Below are 22,933 nucleotides of genomic sequence, written 5' to 3'. Positions count from 1 at the left end.
AGTATCCCAGAGTGAAGATGAGAGATGCAGATATTCCAAGGAAGACTTTAGTTGCTGATCTTTGGAAAGATGGGAATTGGAAGCTTCCTGATCCAATTGATAATGAAACTGAGATAGCATGGCAATATATTAAAGATAACTTCAGTATTAGAAGTGAGCAAAATGACAATACAAGCTGGACTGTGCTTCAGAATGATAAGTTCTCAATTAGCAAGACTTGGGACACTTATAGAGAGCATCATGAAGTGAAACCCTGGTACAAGATTGTTTGGGGGAGCAATGCTATCCCAAGACACAACTTCATTCTATGGCTTGCTGTGAGAAGAAGATTAAAAACCAAAGAGAAGCTGAAGAGATGGGGAATTACTCCTAATGATAGCTGTGAAATGTGCACTAATCAGGTGGAAACTATTGATCATGTGCTTTTTGAATGTGAGTTTGCTGTAAATGTGTGGAGGAACTTGAGAGGTTTCTGCAGGGTGCCTGCTGGTATCAGAACTTGGAGAAGAATGATAAGCTGGAGTTGCAAGAAAGCAGGAGGTAAGAGCTACTTGGCTAAAGTAAGAAGAATGACCCTGGCTGCTACTGTTTATTTTCCGTGGCTTTCCAGAAACAGGAAAATCTTTATGCAAGAAGATCCTAATCCAAATGTAATAGCTAAGAAAGTTAGAGATGTGTTGATGGATAGTTTCAGTAATTATAATCCTAGTAATGCTCTAGCTAACATTATGAGAGATGTGCAAAGGATGTAGTTAGTCTTGTAGCAGGTTGGCTGGTTTGTAGCCGTGCTGAGTTTGGAGTTATGCTGTTTGTAAGGGCTTAGGCCTTGTAGTTGTATTCTCTATCTTTTTAAGTAATAGAGCTTTTTGGTTGTCTTTCTACCAAAAAAAAAATAACTAATCATATTTTTTATACAAAAAATATGACTCTTATTTAAATTGAACTGAAAATTAACTAATAACATCGTAAAAATAATAAAATTACACACTTAAAAGTAAGTATAGAATTTCCCTAAAACAATTCAAATTCTCGGATATTTGTTCAAATTTCAATTTGGAATGTTTTTGAACTTGTGATGGTATATTCTCTTACAAATTTAAATTCAAACGATACCAAAAGTAATTAAATGATGAGAACATTAAACTATGAGACTCCTTATATTTGATATAATTTATACTTTAATCTCTTCTATTTGAAAATTAAATTATATGGACCCTCACTTTTATTACCGTCAACAATTTAGTCCCTCTATCCATGTTTGGTGTTAGTCAACGAAGTCAAATGACTTAGAGATCAATTAATCTTCAAATCTAACGGACGAAATCTTTGGCAAAAACAAAAGTGAGGGATGAAATCGTTGAGAAAAACAAAAGAGGGTGACAATAGAGTTTCGTTAACTTCGTTAACTAATATCCAAAATGGAATGTAATTGGAGATAAAAGAAAAATAGTAGCCGCACAGCATCCTCTCCCCACAAAACAAACAAATCCTAAACTTGGCTTTTTTCATGGCCACCGCCGATCAATATCTTGATCGCCGGTGGTCTCGTTCTCCTTTAGTTTAGTTTTTATTTATATATTTTATATATGATCGTTGTTTTTTGCTATTTTATGTTTTTATTTATGGTTGTTCTTATCTCTCCTTTTATGTAGTTTATATTTTCCTCTGTGAAAATTTTATATTGCCCTTTATGGGATTCGATGTTTTCTTTGTGAATCTTCTATTGCGGTGCAGATTTGAATCGTTTATGATGGAATTTTTGTTTTTAAGTTTTCAATTGAATTCATTCAAATATATAATCCAGTTGAACAATTCAGATTGAAACTGTCAGAGCTGTAGATTATATTTTAATAAAGTGCACTTTGAATCTAATGCCCAATTGACGAAATCCAGATCAGTTGCGTCCAGAAGACATTGTGATGATTTATCAACAATTTGCAATTTTCGATTTCATATTGCTATCATCGGAAATTCTTATCTTTTAGATTTGCGCAAGAGTATTGCAGCTTTTATTATTTAATTGTGTTTTAATGTATTCGCAAGAAGCTATATGCTTGCATTGTACTCCCTCCATTCTGAAATAGTTGTCATTTTAGGGAGATTTTTTTGTTCCATAATACTTGTCACTTTAGAATACTAAGAAAGCATTTATTGCTATTTTTCCACATATATCCTTCATTAATTCATTGAAAGAATACAAAAATACAAATAAAGAGTCATACTAATTAATGTTAACAAGTTTTAAGAAGGGTTAATTTAGTAAAAATACTTATAATTTTAGACATATTTATTGATTTCTTAATTTATGTGAAAATAGCTAAAGCGACAACTATTTCAGAATGGAGGAAGTAATACTTTTTCTAGTGCTGCAATAAAATTTCACATTTCTTCTCAAAAAAAATATCAAAAATGAATGGAAGGACTAAATTGTCGACAAAATAAAATTGAAGGGTTATATCGTTTAATTTTCAAATAAAAAGGACTAAAGTGTGAATTATATTAAATGCGATGGATGTCATAATAATTTGCTCTTAAATGATAAATAATACTATACCGGCTAGCTACAAGACAAAAATCTTATTATATCGGAATGTTTTTTCTATGGAATTGTCCGATTCAACTTTAGACTAGTCAAATATAGAAAAAAAAACAATTAGAAAAGGGGTTGCATCAACTTTTGAATGCCCACATCAAATTTAATTTTTACTTCGGACGAATTAATCACTTTCTTGCGACGGAGGCTAAATTATTTGTCAAGGAAAAACCACCATCAACAACAAGATTAGTGCCACTAACATATTGAGCATCATCACTAGCAAGATACATAGCAGCATGTGCAATATCATTCCCATCCAACATTGCTTCTTTAAGATTTGCAATTGAATAAAATATTTCTTGAACTTTTTTTGCTTCAACACCCATAACACCAGCAGCCCCCGGGGTCGGAACTCCAGCGGGCGAAATGGAATTAACCCTAATTCCGTATTTTCCCAATTCAACAGCCAAATTCTTGGTTAAACCAACAACGGCATGTTTTGATGCTGTGTACGCTTGTGACAATCCGCCATTAGTAACCGAAGCAATACTTGACGTAAAAAGAATACACCCTTTTTTTCTCGGAATCATTACTCTTGCGGCGTGTTTGGCTCCCAAGAAAGCGCCATAGAGATTTACATCCAAAACTTTTTTGAAATCTTCACTTTCTATGGCTAAAATGTTGGGGCTGGTATTACCTCTAATTCCAGCATTGTTGTAAATTACATCAAGCTTTCCGTACAATGAAACTGCGTTATTTACCGCATTTTCGACGTCGGATTCTTTAGCAACATTGCAGTGGATAAATGAAACTTTTTCGCCGGATTCTGAACTGATTTCTTTGGATACAGAGTGACCTAAGTCGGTTTGAACATCGGCAATGACAACTTTAGCTCCGTTTCTTGAAAATAATCGGGCAGTGCTCTCACCAATTCCACTTGCTCCGCCTGTTATTAAGGCTACCTTGCCTTGTAACCTGAAATTGATTTTTATCTTAGTCCAATTTTAGGTGATTGATAAATATAAAAATTAAAATTTCCACTAAATTTTAAAAATAATCCATTTTCAAATCCCTAAACAATACCACTTTTTATTAATCGGTCTTTAAACTAAATTTTGTCTTTTTTTTTGTCTTTCAACTTAGCGAAAACGCATTTTCAAGTCTGTGAATGATGAAAACGACACCATAAAAAGTAACAGTTTGCATTTGAAATATAATGAAACAAAATTTTTTCTTGTCATTAATTCGGAAACTTAAAAATGCGTTTTCGATAAATGAAAAGACCAGAAAAGGACAAAATTTAGTTGTGGACCAGATAATCAAAAATGGTTTTATTTAGGGACTTGGAAATAAGTTTTTCCTAAATTTTATAAATTACATTTTTAATGTAAGATAAATAAACTAAAAAATTAACTAATTTATTATCTTAAACTTTATAAAGAATTCCAACAAATTTTACGACGTAGAAAAATCAAAATGATGTCTTAAAAGAATGGTTACCTCTTGGAAAAATTGGCTAGGGAGGAAGAGGCTGCCATTGTATCCTTTTCTTGTTCCTTTCTGTTAGCAACTTTCTTAAAGGTGCATCCATATTATATATATATATATGAAAAGGAAATGGCAAAACACATTTTAAGCCCCTGAATTACTATTATTTATTTTATTGAATCCTTATACTATTTTTACTTTTTATTCATATTGCATAAAAGTTTTGTAGTTTTGTTTTTATTGCATTATGGACTATCTGTCGGCTCATGTGGTGCACGGAAACAGATTGACACGAAACAGACACGGAAAAACGGTAAATTTTTAAAATGAAGGACATAAAGCGTGGGAGAAATGTATAAATAATAAAATATAAGAATATATTTATAATATTAGAAATTATAAAATGTTATATATATAAGAAATTTTTTTTTTCATCAAAAAAAAAACTAATATAATTCTACCTTTAATAAAAAATACTAACACATTTCCAACATAATTCTAAATGAAAGCCCTAATGTTATAAGTATAGTATTATATCAGCGAGTGTTGAATTTGTCATATATTAATTAGCGTCAAATTTGACACCCACCTATGGCATATATTGAATTTTGACGTTACATAATTATTTATTATTCAATTATAATTTTATAATTAATTAATAAACAAATTACCGCCAGACCATCACATATATCATAATTTACAGTTTGATATCTCTTGTTTGAAACGATTTGATACTTTATTTCTTATTCCGTTAAGAATCAGAGACGTCTGTTAGTTCTGTTAATAATTTATATTCACTATCAAACGATTTGGTACCTAACTTTTAATTGTATTAACAACTTGATATCTCATTTTTAATTATGTTAACAATTTGATTTCTCATTTTCAAACGATTTGGTCAGTTTTAATTCCGTTAACGATTTGATATGAGATGTCAAATTGTTTGATTTTCAAATAAAAGGTATCAAACTGTGAGTTATAATATATATGGAAGGCCTCATAATAACTTTCTCTTATTTTTTTATTATTTTAACACATTATTATTTTTTATTTTTTTATATGTTTTTTTTTTCTATTTTTACAATTTCATTCAATTAAATTTTATTTCAACATGCCAACATAAGAAAAATAAAAAATAATTTTTTATTAAAGAATTCAGAGTCCATCTTTTTAATAATTTTTTACTAAAGATTTTCTCATTATTATTATCAAAGAAACAATAAATATTGTATTTTGAAATTTTTAAATACACGGTTGGATAAATGAGTTAAATGGTAGAAAAATAGATAAAATTTATAAAATTATTATTATAATGATCATTTATAAATTCTTTTCTTAATATTTTTACTAAGAATAAATTTTAAATTTTATACTAATTATAGCATTTTATCTTCTTTAATAGTAATCTTTAATAGTAAAGAGAGACATATATGATAGAGAATAATAATACAAAAGAAAATTTCATTGATACTAACTATAAGTAAAATAATAAAGATGCAAAATTTATACAAAATTATATATAATAAAGAGAATATTTACTATAATAGAAGTTAAAAAAATAATTTTTTAACTATAATAGAATATTTACTATAGTAGGGAATAATTTACTAAATAATTTATTGGTTTATGATATTACGTGAATTTTTTTTACTTATAAATGTTTTAATTTATGCATGTTTAGCATTGGCTTTTGGTTAATTAGGCCATAATTCTTTTCTTCTATCTGGAAGAAAAGAATCAAGGGCACCGTCTTCCTTCAACTTGCAGAGATGGGGCTGCATCAATCATCATTCAGTGAGCTATATTAACACAAAATACAAAAAACTAATAATTTAAAATAACCCTATTGATTTGAGAAGTGTAAAAATAATCACTGTTTAATAGTAAAAGTTAACTCCGTCTAACAAAAGGGTTTAAATTTTAATTTTCGAAACATTAAGGTCACTTTTATGCCTAAGAAATTATTACGATCAACAACATTAGATCATTTTTGTACTCCCTAATATATAAAATATGAATAATATGTGGTGAAACTAAAAAATTAAATTGATAAATGCTTCTCTAACATTGATATTTAATCGTATTAATTATTAATATTTTTTTATTTACCTAAAAAAATTTTTAATACTTTTTAGAGAACTTTTTCTTTTTAATCTGGTATTATTTGTTAACTTCTTTTTGCTCCTCTTATTTTATCTTTTCTGACTGAATAAAATCAAATTTCATTGTTAATTTTATAACTTATTAGTTTATATATACTCACAACTGCTGATGACTGAAAAGACCAAATAAAAAAGAGCCGCCGAGCCTGAATTCGCAAGCCACAGATCACCGTATTCTTGTTTTATATTAGGTAGCATAATATTTAACTGTAGATTTTCAAAGCAAGAACTGTCAAAGTTCATCAATCAAAAAAATAATCAAAGATTTATCTTTTCTGATGTAAGAAATTTATCGCTTCTTGACTCCAGTCAGTATACACTTCCTATCTATTGGAGTAATTCAGGCTGATGTTGTTGAAAATAAAGATATTCAACGACACATTGATTCAAATCAGTTCAGGCAAAAAAAAATTGATTCAAATCAGCGAACTATACTCGTCCAAGCCAGCAGATATCTACTATAATGTGGAAATTGTGCTGGAAATTCCTTTAATTCTAAAAACTAGTATTTCTTTTAAATATTAAAACCATAATAATTCACCGAGCAATTCACATATTTTCTCAATTTAATGCCTTTCGAATAGTATCATATTTGGACATTAATTTTATTTTTTTTCAATCAATATACAGGGTAATAATTAGGTGTAATTTGCTGAGCTAGCATTCGAAAAACAATTTTCACCTCAACGAATCTAACTGGAAAATAGATGTCATTTTAGTAAATTATACCCGATATATTAATTTGAAAATATAATTGGTATAAATATGTTTTTATTTAAATAAATATAATTAAATTGTAAAAATATATAAAATTAAGAAATTTTATATCATTAACTTTTCTTAATCAATACATTTCATATAAAGATTATATTTATAATCTGATGTGAAATGTATATATTGCATTTATATGTGCTCTGTTTAATTCGCAGATCTATTTATGAAAATAAAAGATAAATTATTAAATTGTTTCATTAATAAAATGCAGTCTTCAATCAAAACCACTACTAAATAACAAGGTTTAGCGACAATTTTTTCCAAATAGGATCACTACTGATTCTATAGGCGAGTCTAATGAAGGAGTGGTACAAGAGAGTATAGCAACAAGAGGAGGAAAAGGGAAAATAAGAACACTGATGACGTTTGTGGATTGTGTTGATATGATTGATACTAATATGATGAATTATGTTTTGAAATGTGTGAAATTATTGATTATACAATCATAAAAAGAGGCATTACAGAGTAGAGAGGCATTTGAGTGGTTATTTTTTAATTGGTTGTTTTTGCATTAATCGTTACTTCATCAATCTTACTACCGGCCGTGGAAGATTTTACTCGAGGGGGTGCGTCACCAACTTGCTAATCAGACACGAGTCCCTCCTCGGACAAATACTTCCTTTTGCGAATGAACATATATAGTCTCTTAAGAAGAACATTATATGGGAGTTGGTACCTCGACCAAAAGGTGTGAAACCGGTAGGACTCAAATGAGTCTTTAAGAAGAAAAAGGGTATTCCTGAAGTTGAATCAGTTAGATTCAAGGCGAGACTTGTAGCAAAGAGTTTCTCACAAAAGGAGGTAATTGACTATAATGAAGTATTCTCACTTGTTGTGAAATACAAAACCATTTAGGTTCTTCAAGCTACAGTGAGTGCATTGGATCTTGAGTTAGAACAACTTGATGTGAAAACATTATTCTTGCATGGAAGTTTAAAGGAGCAAATTTACATGTCTGAGCCGCAGGGATTTCTAGATTTTGATCAAAAGAAATCTTTGTGTTTGCTAAAAAAATATTTGTATAGTTTGAAGCAGTCTTCTAAAAAATGGTACAAGAGGTTCGATACTTTTATACTTTCTCATGAGTATGTTCGAAACTAGTTTGACAACTGTACTTACTCTAGGAAGTTGATGATTTCTTAATCTATTTGTTGCTATATGTGGATGATATGTTAATTGCAGCTAAGTCTAAAGCTAAAATCAATAACTGGAAAGGCTTGTTGAGTAGTGAGTTTCAGATGAAAGATTTGGGTGCAGGCAAGAAGATTTTAGGCATGAAAATTTAAAAAGAGAGGAAAGAAAGCCTATTGTATGTTTCTCAACATAAATATATTGAGAAGGTGTTGCAATCTTTTCAAATAGTGCTGATGCTGAGAACGAATACGTAAGCGATGTTTCTTATTCAAGTGTAGTTGGAAGCTTGATGTGTGCCATGATCTGCATTTATTTGATACATGCTGCTAATGTGGTTAGTAGATTTATGAGTAGTCTAGGAAAAACTCATTGGGAGGTAGTCAAGTGGATTATGCAGTACTTGAAGGGAACAAGTGGAATATGTCTGGTTTATGGTTCTAGTGGTGATTCTAATAGAATTGTGGGTTAAACAGAATCCGATTATATACGAGATCTTATTCGAAGAAGGTCCTTAACATGTTTTAGCTTCACCCTGTTTGGATAAGTTATTAGTTGGAAGAAACTTTACAATCTGTAATTTCTTTGTCTACAAGTAAGGTGATAGATAGCTTGGGTTTAGAAGTTTAGAAGTTTATGATTTATCGTGATAGTCAAAGGGCTTTGTACTTGGTGAAGAATCTATTGAATCATGAGAGATCAAAGCACATTAATTGATGCGAGGATGAACTTCATTCGCGATATCGTGTAAAACAAGAGATTTCTTATAGAGAAGATAGCCGATGCAGTCAATCCAGCGGATGTGTTGATAAAGTTGTTCCCTTTTGAAAAGTTCAAGTTTAATGTCCGTATTGCATGAGGCCCTTAAAGAGCATGGATGACAGAGAGAAAGTTAGTCTTAATTAACTTTGGGTTGGAGTAATTATAAGTAAGATGAAGAGTTTATTTTGTGATACAATTTGGTGGCTTTTGTCATTGTTTAAGAAGGTTTCAAAATTAATCTTATTGGTTGTATTTGTCGAGGTGGAGATTGTTGAGTTATGGCTCTTATTTTCCACTTGTTTTCTATTAGGATTAGGATACCAATTTTTTTGTTTCGTTTTTAGTTTCCTATTAGGATTAGAAGTCTAATTCTTCAATGAATTAGGTCTTAAATTGTATCTAAAGGGTTCACTGTAAATATATTGTAAACTCACCACCAACATATAGATAAAATTCTCATTTTATCCATGAATGCAAGCGAACCGCGTAAAATTTTGTGTGATTGTTCTTTTCTTTTTTTATTTATTTTCTGTTGCGCTAACATCAGTTAGTATACACATTTTTTTATTCGACTAATTTAGAAGGCGTTATTGTTGAAAATAAAATAAATTCAATGAAAATATCTACCATAATGCGGAAATTTTGCTCAAAACTCCAACATGAGATTTTTTTTTAAAATATTCTCAAACTACTTTATTATAATTTATTAAATTTTATTAAATTTAAATATAGCATGAAATAAGTAAATTTTCACTAACGCATGTCGTATCTAATTCAAAAGTATATTTATAAAAATAAAAATAATTTCTTTTGATGAATAAATAAATAAAAATAAATTAGTAATCGTTTCGCCAACAAATATAGTTTGATTAAAATCTCTTCACTACCTACAACTTAATATTTAGGCCTTGATCCCATTTCCAAAAAAAGAGTTCAAAATATTTTATAAATTTTTCTCAACTGGTCTTAAGATAAAGATTATTTTATAATTAATCAATGTGACTTATTTGACTCTGAATTATAAGTTCAATGAATATATTAACCTTTTACTCTTTCATATTCGTTTTTAGATACAAAAGAAATAGGCAAAAGTTTAAGCATAGTCTGAATACTTTTATCATACTCCCTCCGTCTCAATAGAGTTGTCCACTTTGAATAATTTTTTTGTCGCAAAACTTTTATCCACTTTCAAAAAATAACAATTTTTACACGCAACTTTCCTATATTACCCCTATTTAAAATCCACTAATAAGTAAATTGAAAATAAATTGCAAGTGGACCCTATATTAAATAAAGATATGACAAGAAAAATAAGAAAAAAATTACAAAACACATAAACAATGATTGTTTTTCTTAAACTGTGTGATGAAGGCAAAGTGAAAAATTCTATTTGGACGGAGGGAGTATAAAACAACATATTGATCATGAATTGGCCTCTTCGTGAGTGTTACAAACTTTGACATCCCAATCTCTATTAAATAGAGCCCGAATAATTCATTGTGTATTCGAGAGTTAAGTTGCTAACTCTACTTTCCTTGAAACAAAATATTCAAATCTCACAATAAAGTCGATTGTAATTATAATATTCTACTGTGATATACTATATTTTATCATTTAAGGGGCTGTTTGGTTCAAGATTAAAAATCGGAATAAAAATGGGATCGGAAAGAGAAGGAATGCGAATGAAAATGATTGTTTTCATTTGTTGTTTGGTTCAAAATTAGTGTAGAAATGAGAATTGATAAAGTTTAATAAAAAAATTATTTATTATTTATTAAATTTTTTTTTTATGCATAAAAATATCAATTTTTTTAAAAAATATTAATTTTTTTAAAGAAAAGATTAATAAAATATGTTTTTATTATTTTAAGTATATTTTTAAAATAAATATTTAAAAATAGTTTTTTTAATAATTATATATTTTTTTCTTTTTTATTTAATATTAAAATATTTTGTTAAATTTTGGTTTCTATTTCCAAAAGCCCATTTTCATGAATTAGGAGGAATGGGTGATTCCCATTGAAGGGGTAATCACATTTTTATTTTCTAGTACAATTTGACCACAAATAATAAAAATATTCTAATGTGATATCTACTTTTATAAATCCGATAGGAACAAAAACAATAATCAAATATTTATTTAACTTTCCTTTATTTCGGTACATAACTAACTTGCAATTTTGCAAAAGATTCCCTGCAATAAAATTACATCTTTGGCAGACATACAGCTCCATCAACAAGAAGATTCATTCCACTGATAAATTTAGAGTCATCACTAGCAAGGAACAAAGCAGCTTCAGCAATATCACCAGCATCTAACTTCGCCTCTTTCAAACATGCCATACTCGAACCTAATGCCTGAATTTCCTCAAAATTCAGACCCATTCCTGAAGCTGTCAATGGAGTCGGTACAAGGGCAGGTGAAATACAATTACTTCTTATACCGTACTTCCCCAATTCCACCGCCAAATTCTTTGTTAGCCCCACTACGGCACATTTCGACGCCATGTAAGCATACGGCGTTCCAGCTAATATTGACGCCCCGCTCGCGGTGAATAGGATACACCCTTTCTTTTCCGGAATCATTACTCTCGACGCGTGTTTAGCGCCCAGGAATCCGCCGTATACATTTATGTCCATTACCTGGCGGAACCTTTCGTGTACAATTGATGCTATTTCGTTGTCCCAACTGCCGATTCCTGCATTGTTGAACATTATGTCGAGCTTTCCATGTAGCGAAACGGCTGTGTTGACTGCGTTTTCAACGTCGGTTTCGTTCGAAACATCGCAGTTGACGTAAGTAACTGGTTGTTCGAACTCTGACTGAATTTTTGAAGCGACGGAGTGGCCCAATTCGGAATTGATATCGGCAATCACAACCTTAGCACCGTGCTTGGCAAATAGTCTGGCAGTAGTTTCACCGATGCCTGAAGCTCCTCCTGTTATTAAAGCTACCTTTCCCTCTAACCTGGCAAATAAAAGCAAAGATTCTGAAGTTTTTTGTGGTTATCAAACTACAACTGTTACCAAATCTTTTTTTTTAATTTGGTAAAATGTGCAAAAATGACCTTCATATATAGCCCATGTCTTTTGTTGGCACTTCATGTATTTCGGATTTTAAATATGACCCTAACGTCTTAAAAATGTATCAAATAAACACAACAAATTAATGGTGGTTTGTTTTGATGTTAAGTGTATGACGTGGCGATATATTTGTATACAAGCATTTAATAAATTTGACACATCATCACCAACCACATAATTAATTTTCTCTTCTTCTTCCTCTAATTTCCTCTTCTACTTCTTAAAAAATCAAAAACCCTAGAATCTATTAAAAGCATTTAACTTGTTTTCAATTAATTAGCTAAAACGGACTATTAATAAACGGTAATACCGCTGCCACCATTCCTTTTATCTCCTGGCACCATTGTTAGCACCGTCGTCGGTGAACCATTGTTAGCACCGTCGTCGGTGAACTTGCAACATCACCGCTACTAGGTTTAAGTTATTTATTTGAACGATGAAAAAATACGATCGAAATTATCATTTCATTTAAAATAGCGTTTTTATAAAAAATACTTATTTTCAGCTAAATGTATGCAAACAATACTAAAATCTTTACTGTAGAAAAATACGCTCTTGGTAGATTATCAGTAGATTATTACTAAATTATTGATAGATTATTGGTAGATTGTTAGTATATTGAAAAAAGAGCGTATTTTAATAAAACAAAAAGTTAAAAAAAGAATATATATATATATATACAACAGCAGAAAGTCATATAGCGTATTTATGCAAAAAAAATTAAAAAAAACGTACAGTGCGTAATTTTCTTTTTAAAAACAGTATTGCTTGAAAATATATTATATAATTTGATAATTTTAACGTTAATTAGATTAGATATAGCTAACATTTTGTCTCTGTAAGTAAAAATTCATCGAAACTTATTTATTACTTACTATTGTTGGTAAAATCAAAGTTCGGGCTTAAAAAATATAAGAAATTTGAAGTCGATAACTATATATAAAAGTAGGTTTTATCATCCAAAAATATCTCATCTTTTTAATTTATTTTCTTGTATGGCCCCATCTTTTAAAATCCTAAAATTTACCTCATTTTTTAATTTTCAGTTTCAACTATAACTATTTGTTTAAATTGGAGCATAAAAAGGTCTAAATACACCCTTCTTAGTGCTTCATGTTTGAAATTTTTTATAATAAAAATATAAATTGAAAAAAATATGAAGTAATATGAAATACATATTTGAACTTTTGGCCACTCCAATTTGATAAAATGACTACAATTAAAATTATAAATTAAAAAAAATAAATTTAAATTGAAGATTTTAGAAGGTGAAGTTATAAACAAAAAGAGTTGAAAATATGAGATATTTTGTAATGATTAAACCATAAAAGTTATAGTTTGATAACTAGAAATGTTTTCAACACTAAAAGCAAAATATAATTATTTTATGAAAATAAGTTATGAATATAGAATAATTAGACGGAATATAAGTAGTCGAAACTTTACGATCGGTTCACGTTGGAAACGGATTTGGATGTATGAGAGAAAAATATTAAAAAAAATCGAAAGAGTTGTTTCTACTTACCTCTTAGCAACAGGAGCTTGCAATGAAGAGCTATTCATCTTCTGTTTCGTTTCTGGTTCAATTAAGGTGAGGTAGTAGAGATAATTTATACTAGAATGGACATATTTGAAACTAAATTATTAATGTCGTTAGTCAAATCCACTGACGACCGGTGATTAACTGATTAAATGAAAATAAGACATTTTAATTTTATTACATAATTTACTATTAATTAGACATTTTATGCTGAATTTGGTTATTAGTAGTCCATGTGTTCAAATTACGATAAATGAATTTTCTGGTCAAGAAAACGTTTTTATTTTATGTGTGGCCTATGTTAGAGTGTGTGACAGATAGGGTATTATTGAGTGGAAAAACTATTGCACGCAACCGTTGCGTCATGTCATTCGTGCAACAAACCAATGGTGCGTTAGTCATGTGGAAAAATTCATAATAAAAAAATTAAATAATAAAAAAAAGATTTCCTATCGTAAATTTTCAAATTGGCTTGTTGTAATTATGACATGGCACAACCAATGCATGGGATAAACATTCGAGTGAGTGGTATACCGACAGACTTTTTCATGAAACCTCTGGTTTAGTAGCAGAGACGGATCACATTAGGTACAAGGGTTCATTGGACCCCCTGAAAATTAACCAAAAATTTTAGGCCAAACGCATATTTGGATCCCTGCACTTGTCGTTTTTTTTAATTTGGGTCCCTGCACTCAAAAACATCCATAGTAAATCCCTACACTATCAAAAATATCTATTTCAAGTCCCTATCGGTAAGCGAGTAAACGGAACGTAGATGACGTTAAAAACTAACAGATACAAAATGTGTAATTGAGTCCCCGCACTGTCATTATTTTCTAAACTGAGTCCCTACACTAAAAAATATCCAAATTGTGTCCCCACACTATAATTGTTTTGGAAATTGAGTCCCTACACTAAAAAATATATTCAAATTGGGTCCTTCTGTCATCAAATAATATTAATAATTTTTTTATTTCATTTTATTTTTAATATTTAGAATTTTTAATATTAAAATTGTCTCCGACTATTAACAATTTTTTAAAAATCTAATTTAAAATCTTAATTATTTTAAATTTATTAACTAATTGAATTAAAATAAATATTTTCAAATATACAATTAATTTTTAATTTTTAAAAAAATATTAAATATATTAAAAAAATTCCTCAAAACCTAATTTTTATTAGTTTCGAGAAGACAACCCTATTTTTATTAAATATAAAAGAAAAAGAACTCAAATCTATTATTTACATATAAAATACTTTTATGGCTAAAAAAAACAATAACCCTAATTTTCCTAAAATTAATCCATCCCTACACTCTGCCATCGTTGCTCCCGTTGTGCGGCCACTGTTATTCATCAGAGCCGTCACCGTTTGCGACATGATATGGTAATGGAGGAAGGAGACGTTAAAGATGATGTTGGAGCCGGCAAACGACGCTGGAGATGATGGTAGAGCCGGCAGACAAAGCTTCGGGCGATGGATTTGCTCGTGACGGTGGGTTTGCTTGAGACGATGGAGACGTTTGGCAGTGGTGGAGGCGGAAGACGGAGCTAGAGACGATAGGCATTGACTGATAAGATCAAGCGGTGGTGCAGAGTAGGCAGCAATGAAAGTGTAGGGTTTTTTTAATGAGAATAAAGTGAAAGTGTTTTTTTTATGTTTTTATTTATTTAATGTGTATATTAAAAAATATATTTTAATTTAATTTAATTAATAAAATTATAATTTGATATATTTTGAATAATAAAAATTTTTAATTAAAATTTATAGTGTAGGGACTCAATTAGCAAATAATCATAGTGTAAGGATCCAATTGGTAAAATTGTATAGTATACATATCACCAGTCTCAAAGAAAAGCGTTTGTGACTCACTCTCTAACAGAATAAGACGGAGGGACTTACTATGGTCATTTTTGATAGTGCGGGGATTTACTATGGATGTTTTTAAGTGCAGGGACCCAAATTAGAAAAGACGACAAGTGTAGGGACCCAAATATGCGTTTGGCCAAAATTTTATACCAAATATTAGCACAGAATTAGCATACATTTGGCAAAGATGAAAAGTTAAGCCTATAAAATCAACTTAATGATATTCTTCAGAAAGTAATAATTTTTTTGGGTCTGATTTATATAATCTCCAAAAAATATTGGCGGCTGGTAGAAAATTAAACTATTACCTTTTTGGTCTTTTCTTTCTAATATTATTTTATAAGTCAAAACAATATTATTAAAAGCATAATGTATTTTTTGTTCTTTTAATTATTTAACTTTTATAATTACATATATATTATTTTAATTAAAAAGATATATAAAAATAGAACAATAAATATATATTTTTATATTTTATTTATATGACATGATTTTTTTTAGATATAACATAAGTCTATTAAAATAATACAAATGTTAAAAACAATAGTTAATACAATGCTCAAAATCATATGATAACGTTAGGATTGATTTAATAATTTCATCTATCAATCAAGAATTATGACTTAATATAATAAGCTATCTTTTTAAAAAAAAAAAGATATTCACACAATTTGAAAGATCAAGTTTATATAGCTTATTTTTTATAAAAAAGTTTATATCAACATCGTCAGCATAAATTTCTTCAACGGACATATAAAATTTGGAAATGTAAATTCATTGCATCTTAATTTGATAAAAAAAAATTGGTTAGAGAATAGCAGAAAAAAATATGCACTATTTTATTTATATTATTATCTTTTTTTAAACGTAATGGAAAAAGATACAATATTTTTATTAAAAATAACTATAAAATTATTATGCAGCAATTATACAAGCTAAAAGATCAAATGAGAATATTATGATATACTTATATTAATTTATTAATTTTTATACATGAAATATTATTATTTTTTTATTTTTTTTTATTTAAAAATCTATATATATATTGTAATTTGGACCCCCTGATAAAAAAGTATGTATCCGTCACTGTTTAATAGTAGGATTAAAATTTCATTTCTACTCCGACTTAATTTTTAGAATTTAGTCTATTTTTAATATTTTGATAATTCAGATGTATCTTCTATTTAGTTTTAAATTGGCTTTATGATGAAAAAATCCAAAACATTATGAATTGTTGTAATTTTTTTGTTTAATTTTTATAATAATTGTCAAATTGTATTTTTTTGTTGTAATAATAACTAAATTTGTATTTTTTGTTGCAAGTTTGACCACCAATTTGATTACTATTGTAATAAAAAAATATAATGTGATTATTATTATAAAAATTGAAAGATTTTGTTTAAATTGTAACAAATTGTTAAAGTTCGTATTTTTTTCACTATTAGATCTTTTAAATTCACTACAAATCCTACATTTTTTTGATAATTAGTCCAGGCTAGAGCCTATCCTAATTTCTTAATAGATCTACTTGATTAAATGAAAATAAGAAATAATTTTAATGGAGATATGAAGTATAGAGATAATTAGACATTTTATGCTAAATTCGGTTATTCTAGAAACCATGCTGGAATAGTATGCAGATACATAGTATTCATATTAATGAATTTTCTGGTCAAAAAAATGCTATTTTAATATTCTTCAGGATAGATAAAAGACTAAAATATTAAAGTAAATGAGCTTCAGAGAGTGTCGGGAAACGTCAAACAACCAAGCAAGCACTGACGGATCTAAACATATACTTTTAAGAGGCCAACTTATGGAAAGATTGTTAGGTAGACTCAACTAACCTATTTTATTATGACACGTTATTAAAATAATAGTATTATCACAATTTTATTTATTATTTATTTACACTTTTGAATAGTAATTTAGAGCATCTCCAATGGTGCTTTTTATTTTAAAAAACATATTTAATAAAATAAAAAATATCTTTAATATAAAGAGTTATATATTTAAATTTACTCAAATAGACTCTCTAATATTAACTCTTTATTTTATTTTTATTTTTATAAATGATATTAAAAAATAGAAAATATTAATAATATTAATTTATTTATTCAGTTTTCAAATTTAAAAATACAAAATACTACATTTCAAATGAAAAATAACCAATTTGTTTTAAAATTTGAAAGTTTATCTATACTATATATAAAAGCACGAATGGGGGGGGGGACAGGCAAATTTACTGAATAATCCTTTTCAGTTTACTACTAAATAAAGGTTTTATAGTCATTGACTAATTAGTTATTTAATTAATCACTATTGTAATTAAAGTTCTAATTATAATAGTTAGCTAAATTATCTCCAATTTAGTGTTTAGTATGTAAAAAAATAACTAAATTTTTTCCAAATTAGTAGGAATGTCTATTTTTTAGTTTGATTATGAATAATCCTTTTCAGTTTACTACTAAATAAAAGTTTTATAGTCATTAATTAATTAATTATTTAATTAATTATTATTGTAATTAAAGTTCTAATTCCAAATTAGTAGGAATATCTATCTTTTAGTTTGATTAAAATACAAAATTATAATACTATATTTGGTCAATATATTATTATTTAAATTTCTATCTTATTATTTTAAAAAAATATTATTAATAAAATTAAGTTAATTATTTAATTATGGTTATTATAAAACCAAAAGGAGAATAAATTCAGTATGAAAAAAAAATTAATAACTAAATATATTATATTTACTGTTATAAAAATTCTTAACTAATTTAATATTAATTATAAATAAAAAAATTGATATAATTATAATAAAGTTATTAATATGTTCATTGACGAGTTACGCTACGAGCCACGTGCATAGCACGTAATGCGAAACTAGTCTTTTTAAAAATGAAGTGGAGAGTGAAAATGGCTCTCCACATGTAGAGAGCCATTTTCACTCTCTTGTTTAAATTTAAATTTTAGAGAGTGCATTGGACTTTAATTTATTGATAAAACTCTTTAGAGTTTGTTAATTTTAAAGAGGCCATTGGAGATGCTCTTACAATGGTGTCATTATTTTAATGACGTGTCATAATGTGATAGCTTTAGTCCATGAATGACGTGGTAGACTGAGTCTAACTAAAAATATCTCCAACTTATGACCTATATAAGATGACTGAAGATAAGAAAAACAAAAAATTTAAGAGCAAATTACTCTAAGGTATCTCATATTTGTTATAATTCACAGTTTGCTACCTCTTGTTTGAAAATCAAACGATTTGGTACCTTAGTTTTGATTTTGTAAACTGTAAAACTCTTCTATTAGTTCCGTTAATAATTTGAAATTTATTTTCAAACGAATAGTGCATGAGCACGAATAGTGCCACGCCTTTTTAATAAAATTCTTGATTTATCAAAAAAAAAAATTTAAAATATTTTATATTAAATATAGAATTTCATATATGAAACATACAGTTTTTAGCATATTTTTAAAATGAAAAACAATTGAATATAGTGTTAGCAACTTGTCACTACTTTATTTTGAGAGGAAAAATTGCTTTATTAGAAACTAAGCAATAGAAAGAAGCTCATTGACCGGATATGGAACCCTTCCGTCAAATAAGCAATCCTTACCGAAGAAGACGCCCGGCTTAGTTAAGGAGTGTGCTACTTGGTTACAATCTCTACTAACATGAATAACCAACGAGCTATAGCTCAAATGGTATAAGTGCTACATACAGTGTCAAGGTCGTGGGTTCAATTTCCCACAAGCGCTCCCCCACCCAAATTATATAAAAAAAAAACATGAATAAACAAAACATCTCTACCATAACAACTAGCTAAACAGTCTTCAATGGGAAGTTAGATATGATCAATGGCATTCTTTGAATTCAATAGGAAGTTGGATATGATCAACGATTAAATATAGTGTTCGTAACTTGTCACTATTATATACATATTTTGATATACTATTAACTTAAAAATAATACTAAACAATTAAAAAAGAAAAAAAAAATAAAACTATCATTATATATAAATAGAATAGGAAACTAATATCTAAATTAAGATAGAAAACAAATAATCATGTCAGTATGTGTGTACAGATAGTGGGTATAGAAGAGACCCCGAATTAGACCAAATTTGAACTCAAACTCGAGTATGTTATACAAATTTAAATTAAATAGGTTTAGATTTTTAAACTAGGGCTCGAACGATATTTGAACTACCCGAGCTCCAGCTTGACTTGAGCCCAATAAAAAAATATTAAAAGTTATCACATTTGATTTAAATTATTTTACTATATAGATATAAAATTTAATCAATTAAAATTATATACAATAAAAATAAAATATTATTTAATATGTTTAAGAAGTTATTTTTAGCTTGCGCCTTTATTTAATTGATATTCGTGTTGTTCGAGCTCGACTCAAATTTTTGAGTATATTTGAAATTTTTTTAAATCAATCTCGAGTAAATTATGAATAATCTAACACGTTTAAATTCATAATACAATTACAAAAGAGTTAAAGCTAAAATTAAAATTAGACTCATAAATATAAACAAATATTTTTTAATTTTAAGGGGCCACGGCCCCCTCTAGTCTTTAAGAGGGTCCACCCCTGCAGTCAAGGGTGGCGACTAATGCAACATTCAGAATAATTGATTTCGGGGGTTTTCAATATCGTTTTTTTAGGCAAAGCATAAAAAAACTCATAGTTTTTCAAAAAAGACAAATCAACCCTTAAATGTTTTTGGGCACAAATAAACCCTCGTGATTTCTATATTGAACAAATATACTCTTTAAAATTTAAATCGAACGAATAAACTCTTCCATCAAATATGACAATTAACGAAATTACATCTATTAGAAAAGAAGTTCAAAATGACCTTCATATTTCCATTATTTTTAAATTATTCTTTTAGGTATTTTTTTATTAAAAAAAATAAAATTGGAACCCAATCGACACTTTTTTCTTAATTAAACCTTTTTTGTAAAAAAACAAAACAACTAGGACGAACCCAGCTCTCAGACGAGCCCGGTGTTCTTAAAACAGACGAAGTGGTTAAACTTGATTGCTACACAATACAGTCTCAAACATATAAATCCACCACTGCATATGGGGTTCAATCGATTGCTACACAATACGGTCTCAATCAAAAATTGGCTATATTATCCTGAAAACGACGTTGCTGATAGTTTGTCTTGCACCGCAAGGCAGAAAGCGACCTCGTTCGCGACTCAAGAAATTAATTTAAACCGTATTTTCTTTTTTATTTGTTTATCCGAATCAACATCCATGATATTGGAACAAGAACAATAATCAGATATATATTTTATTTTTCTTTATATCAGTACATGAACGAATTGTAATTATGCAAAAGCGCCGTCTAATAAATTCACATCTTTGGCAGAGTTGCAGCTCCATCAACAAGAAGATTCATTCCACTGATAAATTTAGAGTCATCACTAGCGAAGAACAATGCCGCTTCTGCAATATCATCAGCATCTAACTTTACCTCTTTCAGACATGACATACTCGAACCTAATTCCTCAAGTTCCTTAGTGTTCATACCCAAATCTGCAGCTGCCATTGGAGTCGGTACAAGAGCAGGCGAAATACAATTACTTCTTATACCGTACTTTCCCAATTCGACCGCTAAGTTCTTCGTTAGCCCGACTACGGCACATTTCGACGCCATGTAAGCGTACGGTGTTCCAGCTAATACTGATGCGCCGCTCGCTGTGAAGAGGATACACCCTTTCTTTTGCGGAATCATTACTCTTGACGCGTGTTTGGCGCCCAAGAATCCGCCGTAAACATTTATGTCCATCACTTGTCGAAACCTTTCGTGTTCGATTGCTGCTATTTCGTAGTCCCGACTGCCGATTCCTGCATTGTTGAACATTATGTCGAGCTTTCCGTGTAGTGAAACAGCTGTGTTGACCGCGTTTTCGATATCTTTTTCGTTCGAAACGTCGCAGTTGACGTAAGTAACTGGTTGCTTGAACTCTGACTGTATTTGTGAGGCTACAGATTGACCTAATTCAGAATTGACATCTACAATCACAACCTTAGCACCGTGCTTGGCAAATAGTCTTGCAGTGCTTTGGCCGATGCCTGAAGCTCCTCCTGTTATTATGGCTACCTTTCCTTCTAGCCTGCAAACATTTGAAATTTATTGCAGTTATCAAACTAGAACAAGATTATATATTTATGAGGGGCTAACTACATTAGGGTTTAAATTATTTTAAATAAGATATTGCAATTCAATTCATTTCTTCATGGTCATCAAACTTTTAGTTTTATTTTAAAAGGATATTTTCTATCTAATTTTGATGACGTGGCCACCCGAATTAAAACATTGACATATTAATCATCTCAATGATCCACTTATATGCCACATAAGTTACTACTCTTTTACTTAAATTAAAATAAAAAAGTTGACAATGTCTACTGAGGTGATAAATATTTTTAAATTTAGATGGTCAAATAAGAAAAAGAAGATCGGAAAAACCTCTGTAAAACAAAAATCAAATTAAGTTTGGTGGCTTTAAAAGTTAAAATAAAATTCAGTATTATTTTTAAAATAATCTAAAAATTCAGCTACCGAGAAAATATTTGACCTAATTATGAGTTTCTAATCATGTATCGAAATACAAATGAAACAACAAAACATAAAAGCCGAAAATTCGGGGCAACATTAGCATAGAATTAGGCTTTGCCACTTCTTGTGGCTTTAATATATATATTATTCAACAACAAAAAATATATCAGAAAATATATCAACAAAATCGAATGAGTTGTTATTACCTCTTAGCAACTGGAGTTTGCAATGAAGAGCCATCCATCTTCTTGTTCTGGGGTTTCGATTCAGTTAGCTTAAGAAAAAATGATTTAAGGTAATTGATATGCGAGGTAGTAGAGACGTATTTGACGTAATTTATAATAAAAAAATATATTTAAAACTAGATTATTAATGTCGCCAGTCAAATCTAGGGACGACAGTGATTGACTGATTAGATAAAAATAAGATAATTTGTTACAAAACTTACTATTAATTAGGGAGTTTATCCTAAATTTGGTTAGTTTAGAGAAGATGTTGAGATACTCGGCAAGATATATGGTACACTTTTCACTGTGTTAATATTAATGAATTTTCCTGTCCACAATCTTTCATCATCTTCAGGAAATAAACATTCTTTTAGTCTTGGATTAACCATAAAATTACCTCAAAAATTTATTTAAGTAGTCGTATTTCCATGAATTTGTACAGAATTAATATAATATATTTAAAATAATTTTATTTTCAAATTGCGATTTTATATTTCTTAAAAAAGAAATTTAATATAGATTATGAAATATAATACAGAATTCAAGTTCGTGTATTAATTTGCAATTTACCCTAAAAAATATGAAATATAATATAGAATTTCACGCTTAACGATACGATGATATGGCATTATTCTAAAACCGGACACTACTCTGTGAAGTCTGCGTATTTTTTGGCCATAGATGAAAACATAATGGCTAGATCCTCTGATAAATGAGCTGCGAGATTCTCAACGAGCTAGAGTGGGGTTTGGAAGCT

The 22,933-nt window shown here is 28.9% G+C and overlaps 3 protein-coding genes across 3 annotated transcripts; all 3 read right to left on the bottom strand.

Annotated features, from left to right (window-relative positions):
• Positions 1–2,524: 2,524 nt before the first annotated feature.
• On the bottom strand, positions 2,525–4,093 carry LOC126678986 (short chain aldehyde dehydrogenase 1-like). The gene is made up of 2 exons (XM_050373921.1): positions 4,037–4,093; positions 2,525–3,511 (listed from the first exon to the last, which is right to left on the bottom strand). Exons 1-2 carry the CDS (start codon positions 4,072–4,074, stop codon positions 2,722–2,724), a joined length of 828 nt encoding a protein of 275 aa, XP_050229878.1. The 5' UTR covers positions 4,075–4,093; the 3' UTR covers positions 2,525–2,721.
• A 6,872-nt stretch (positions 4,094–10,965) lies between these two features.
• LOC126676611 (short chain aldehyde dehydrogenase 1-like) lies at positions 10,966–13,602 on the bottom strand. The gene is made up of 2 exons (XM_050370843.2): positions 13,463–13,602; positions 10,966–11,821 (listed from the first exon to the last, which is right to left on the bottom strand). The coding sequence occupies exons 1-2, from the start codon at positions 13,498–13,500 to the stop codon at positions 11,059–11,061; spliced, it is 801 nt and encodes a 266-aa protein (XP_050226800.1). The 5' UTR covers positions 13,501–13,602; the 3' UTR covers positions 10,966–11,058.
• Positions 13,603–20,646: 7,044 nt separating this feature from the next.
• Positions 20,647–22,278, bottom strand: LOC126678218 (short chain aldehyde dehydrogenase 1-like). The gene is made up of 2 exons (XM_050373123.2): positions 22,156–22,278; positions 20,647–21,503 (listed from the first exon to the last, which is right to left on the bottom strand). The coding sequence occupies exons 1-2, from the start codon at positions 22,191–22,193 to the stop codon at positions 20,741–20,743; spliced, it is 801 nt and encodes a 266-aa protein (XP_050229080.1). The 5' UTR covers positions 22,194–22,278; the 3' UTR covers positions 20,647–20,740.
• Positions 22,279–22,933: the final 655 nt, after the last annotated feature.

Source organism: Mercurialis annua, linkage group LG4 (genome assembly GCF_937616625.2).
Source record: "Mercurialis annua linkage group LG4, ddMerAnnu1.2, whole genome shotgun sequence".
NCBI lineage: Eukaryota > Viridiplantae > Streptophyta > Magnoliopsida > Malpighiales > Euphorbiaceae > Mercurialis > Mercurialis annua.
The sequence above is the reverse complement of the archived record's forward strand: the minus strand, read 5'-3'. Positions and strand labels throughout refer to the sequence as shown.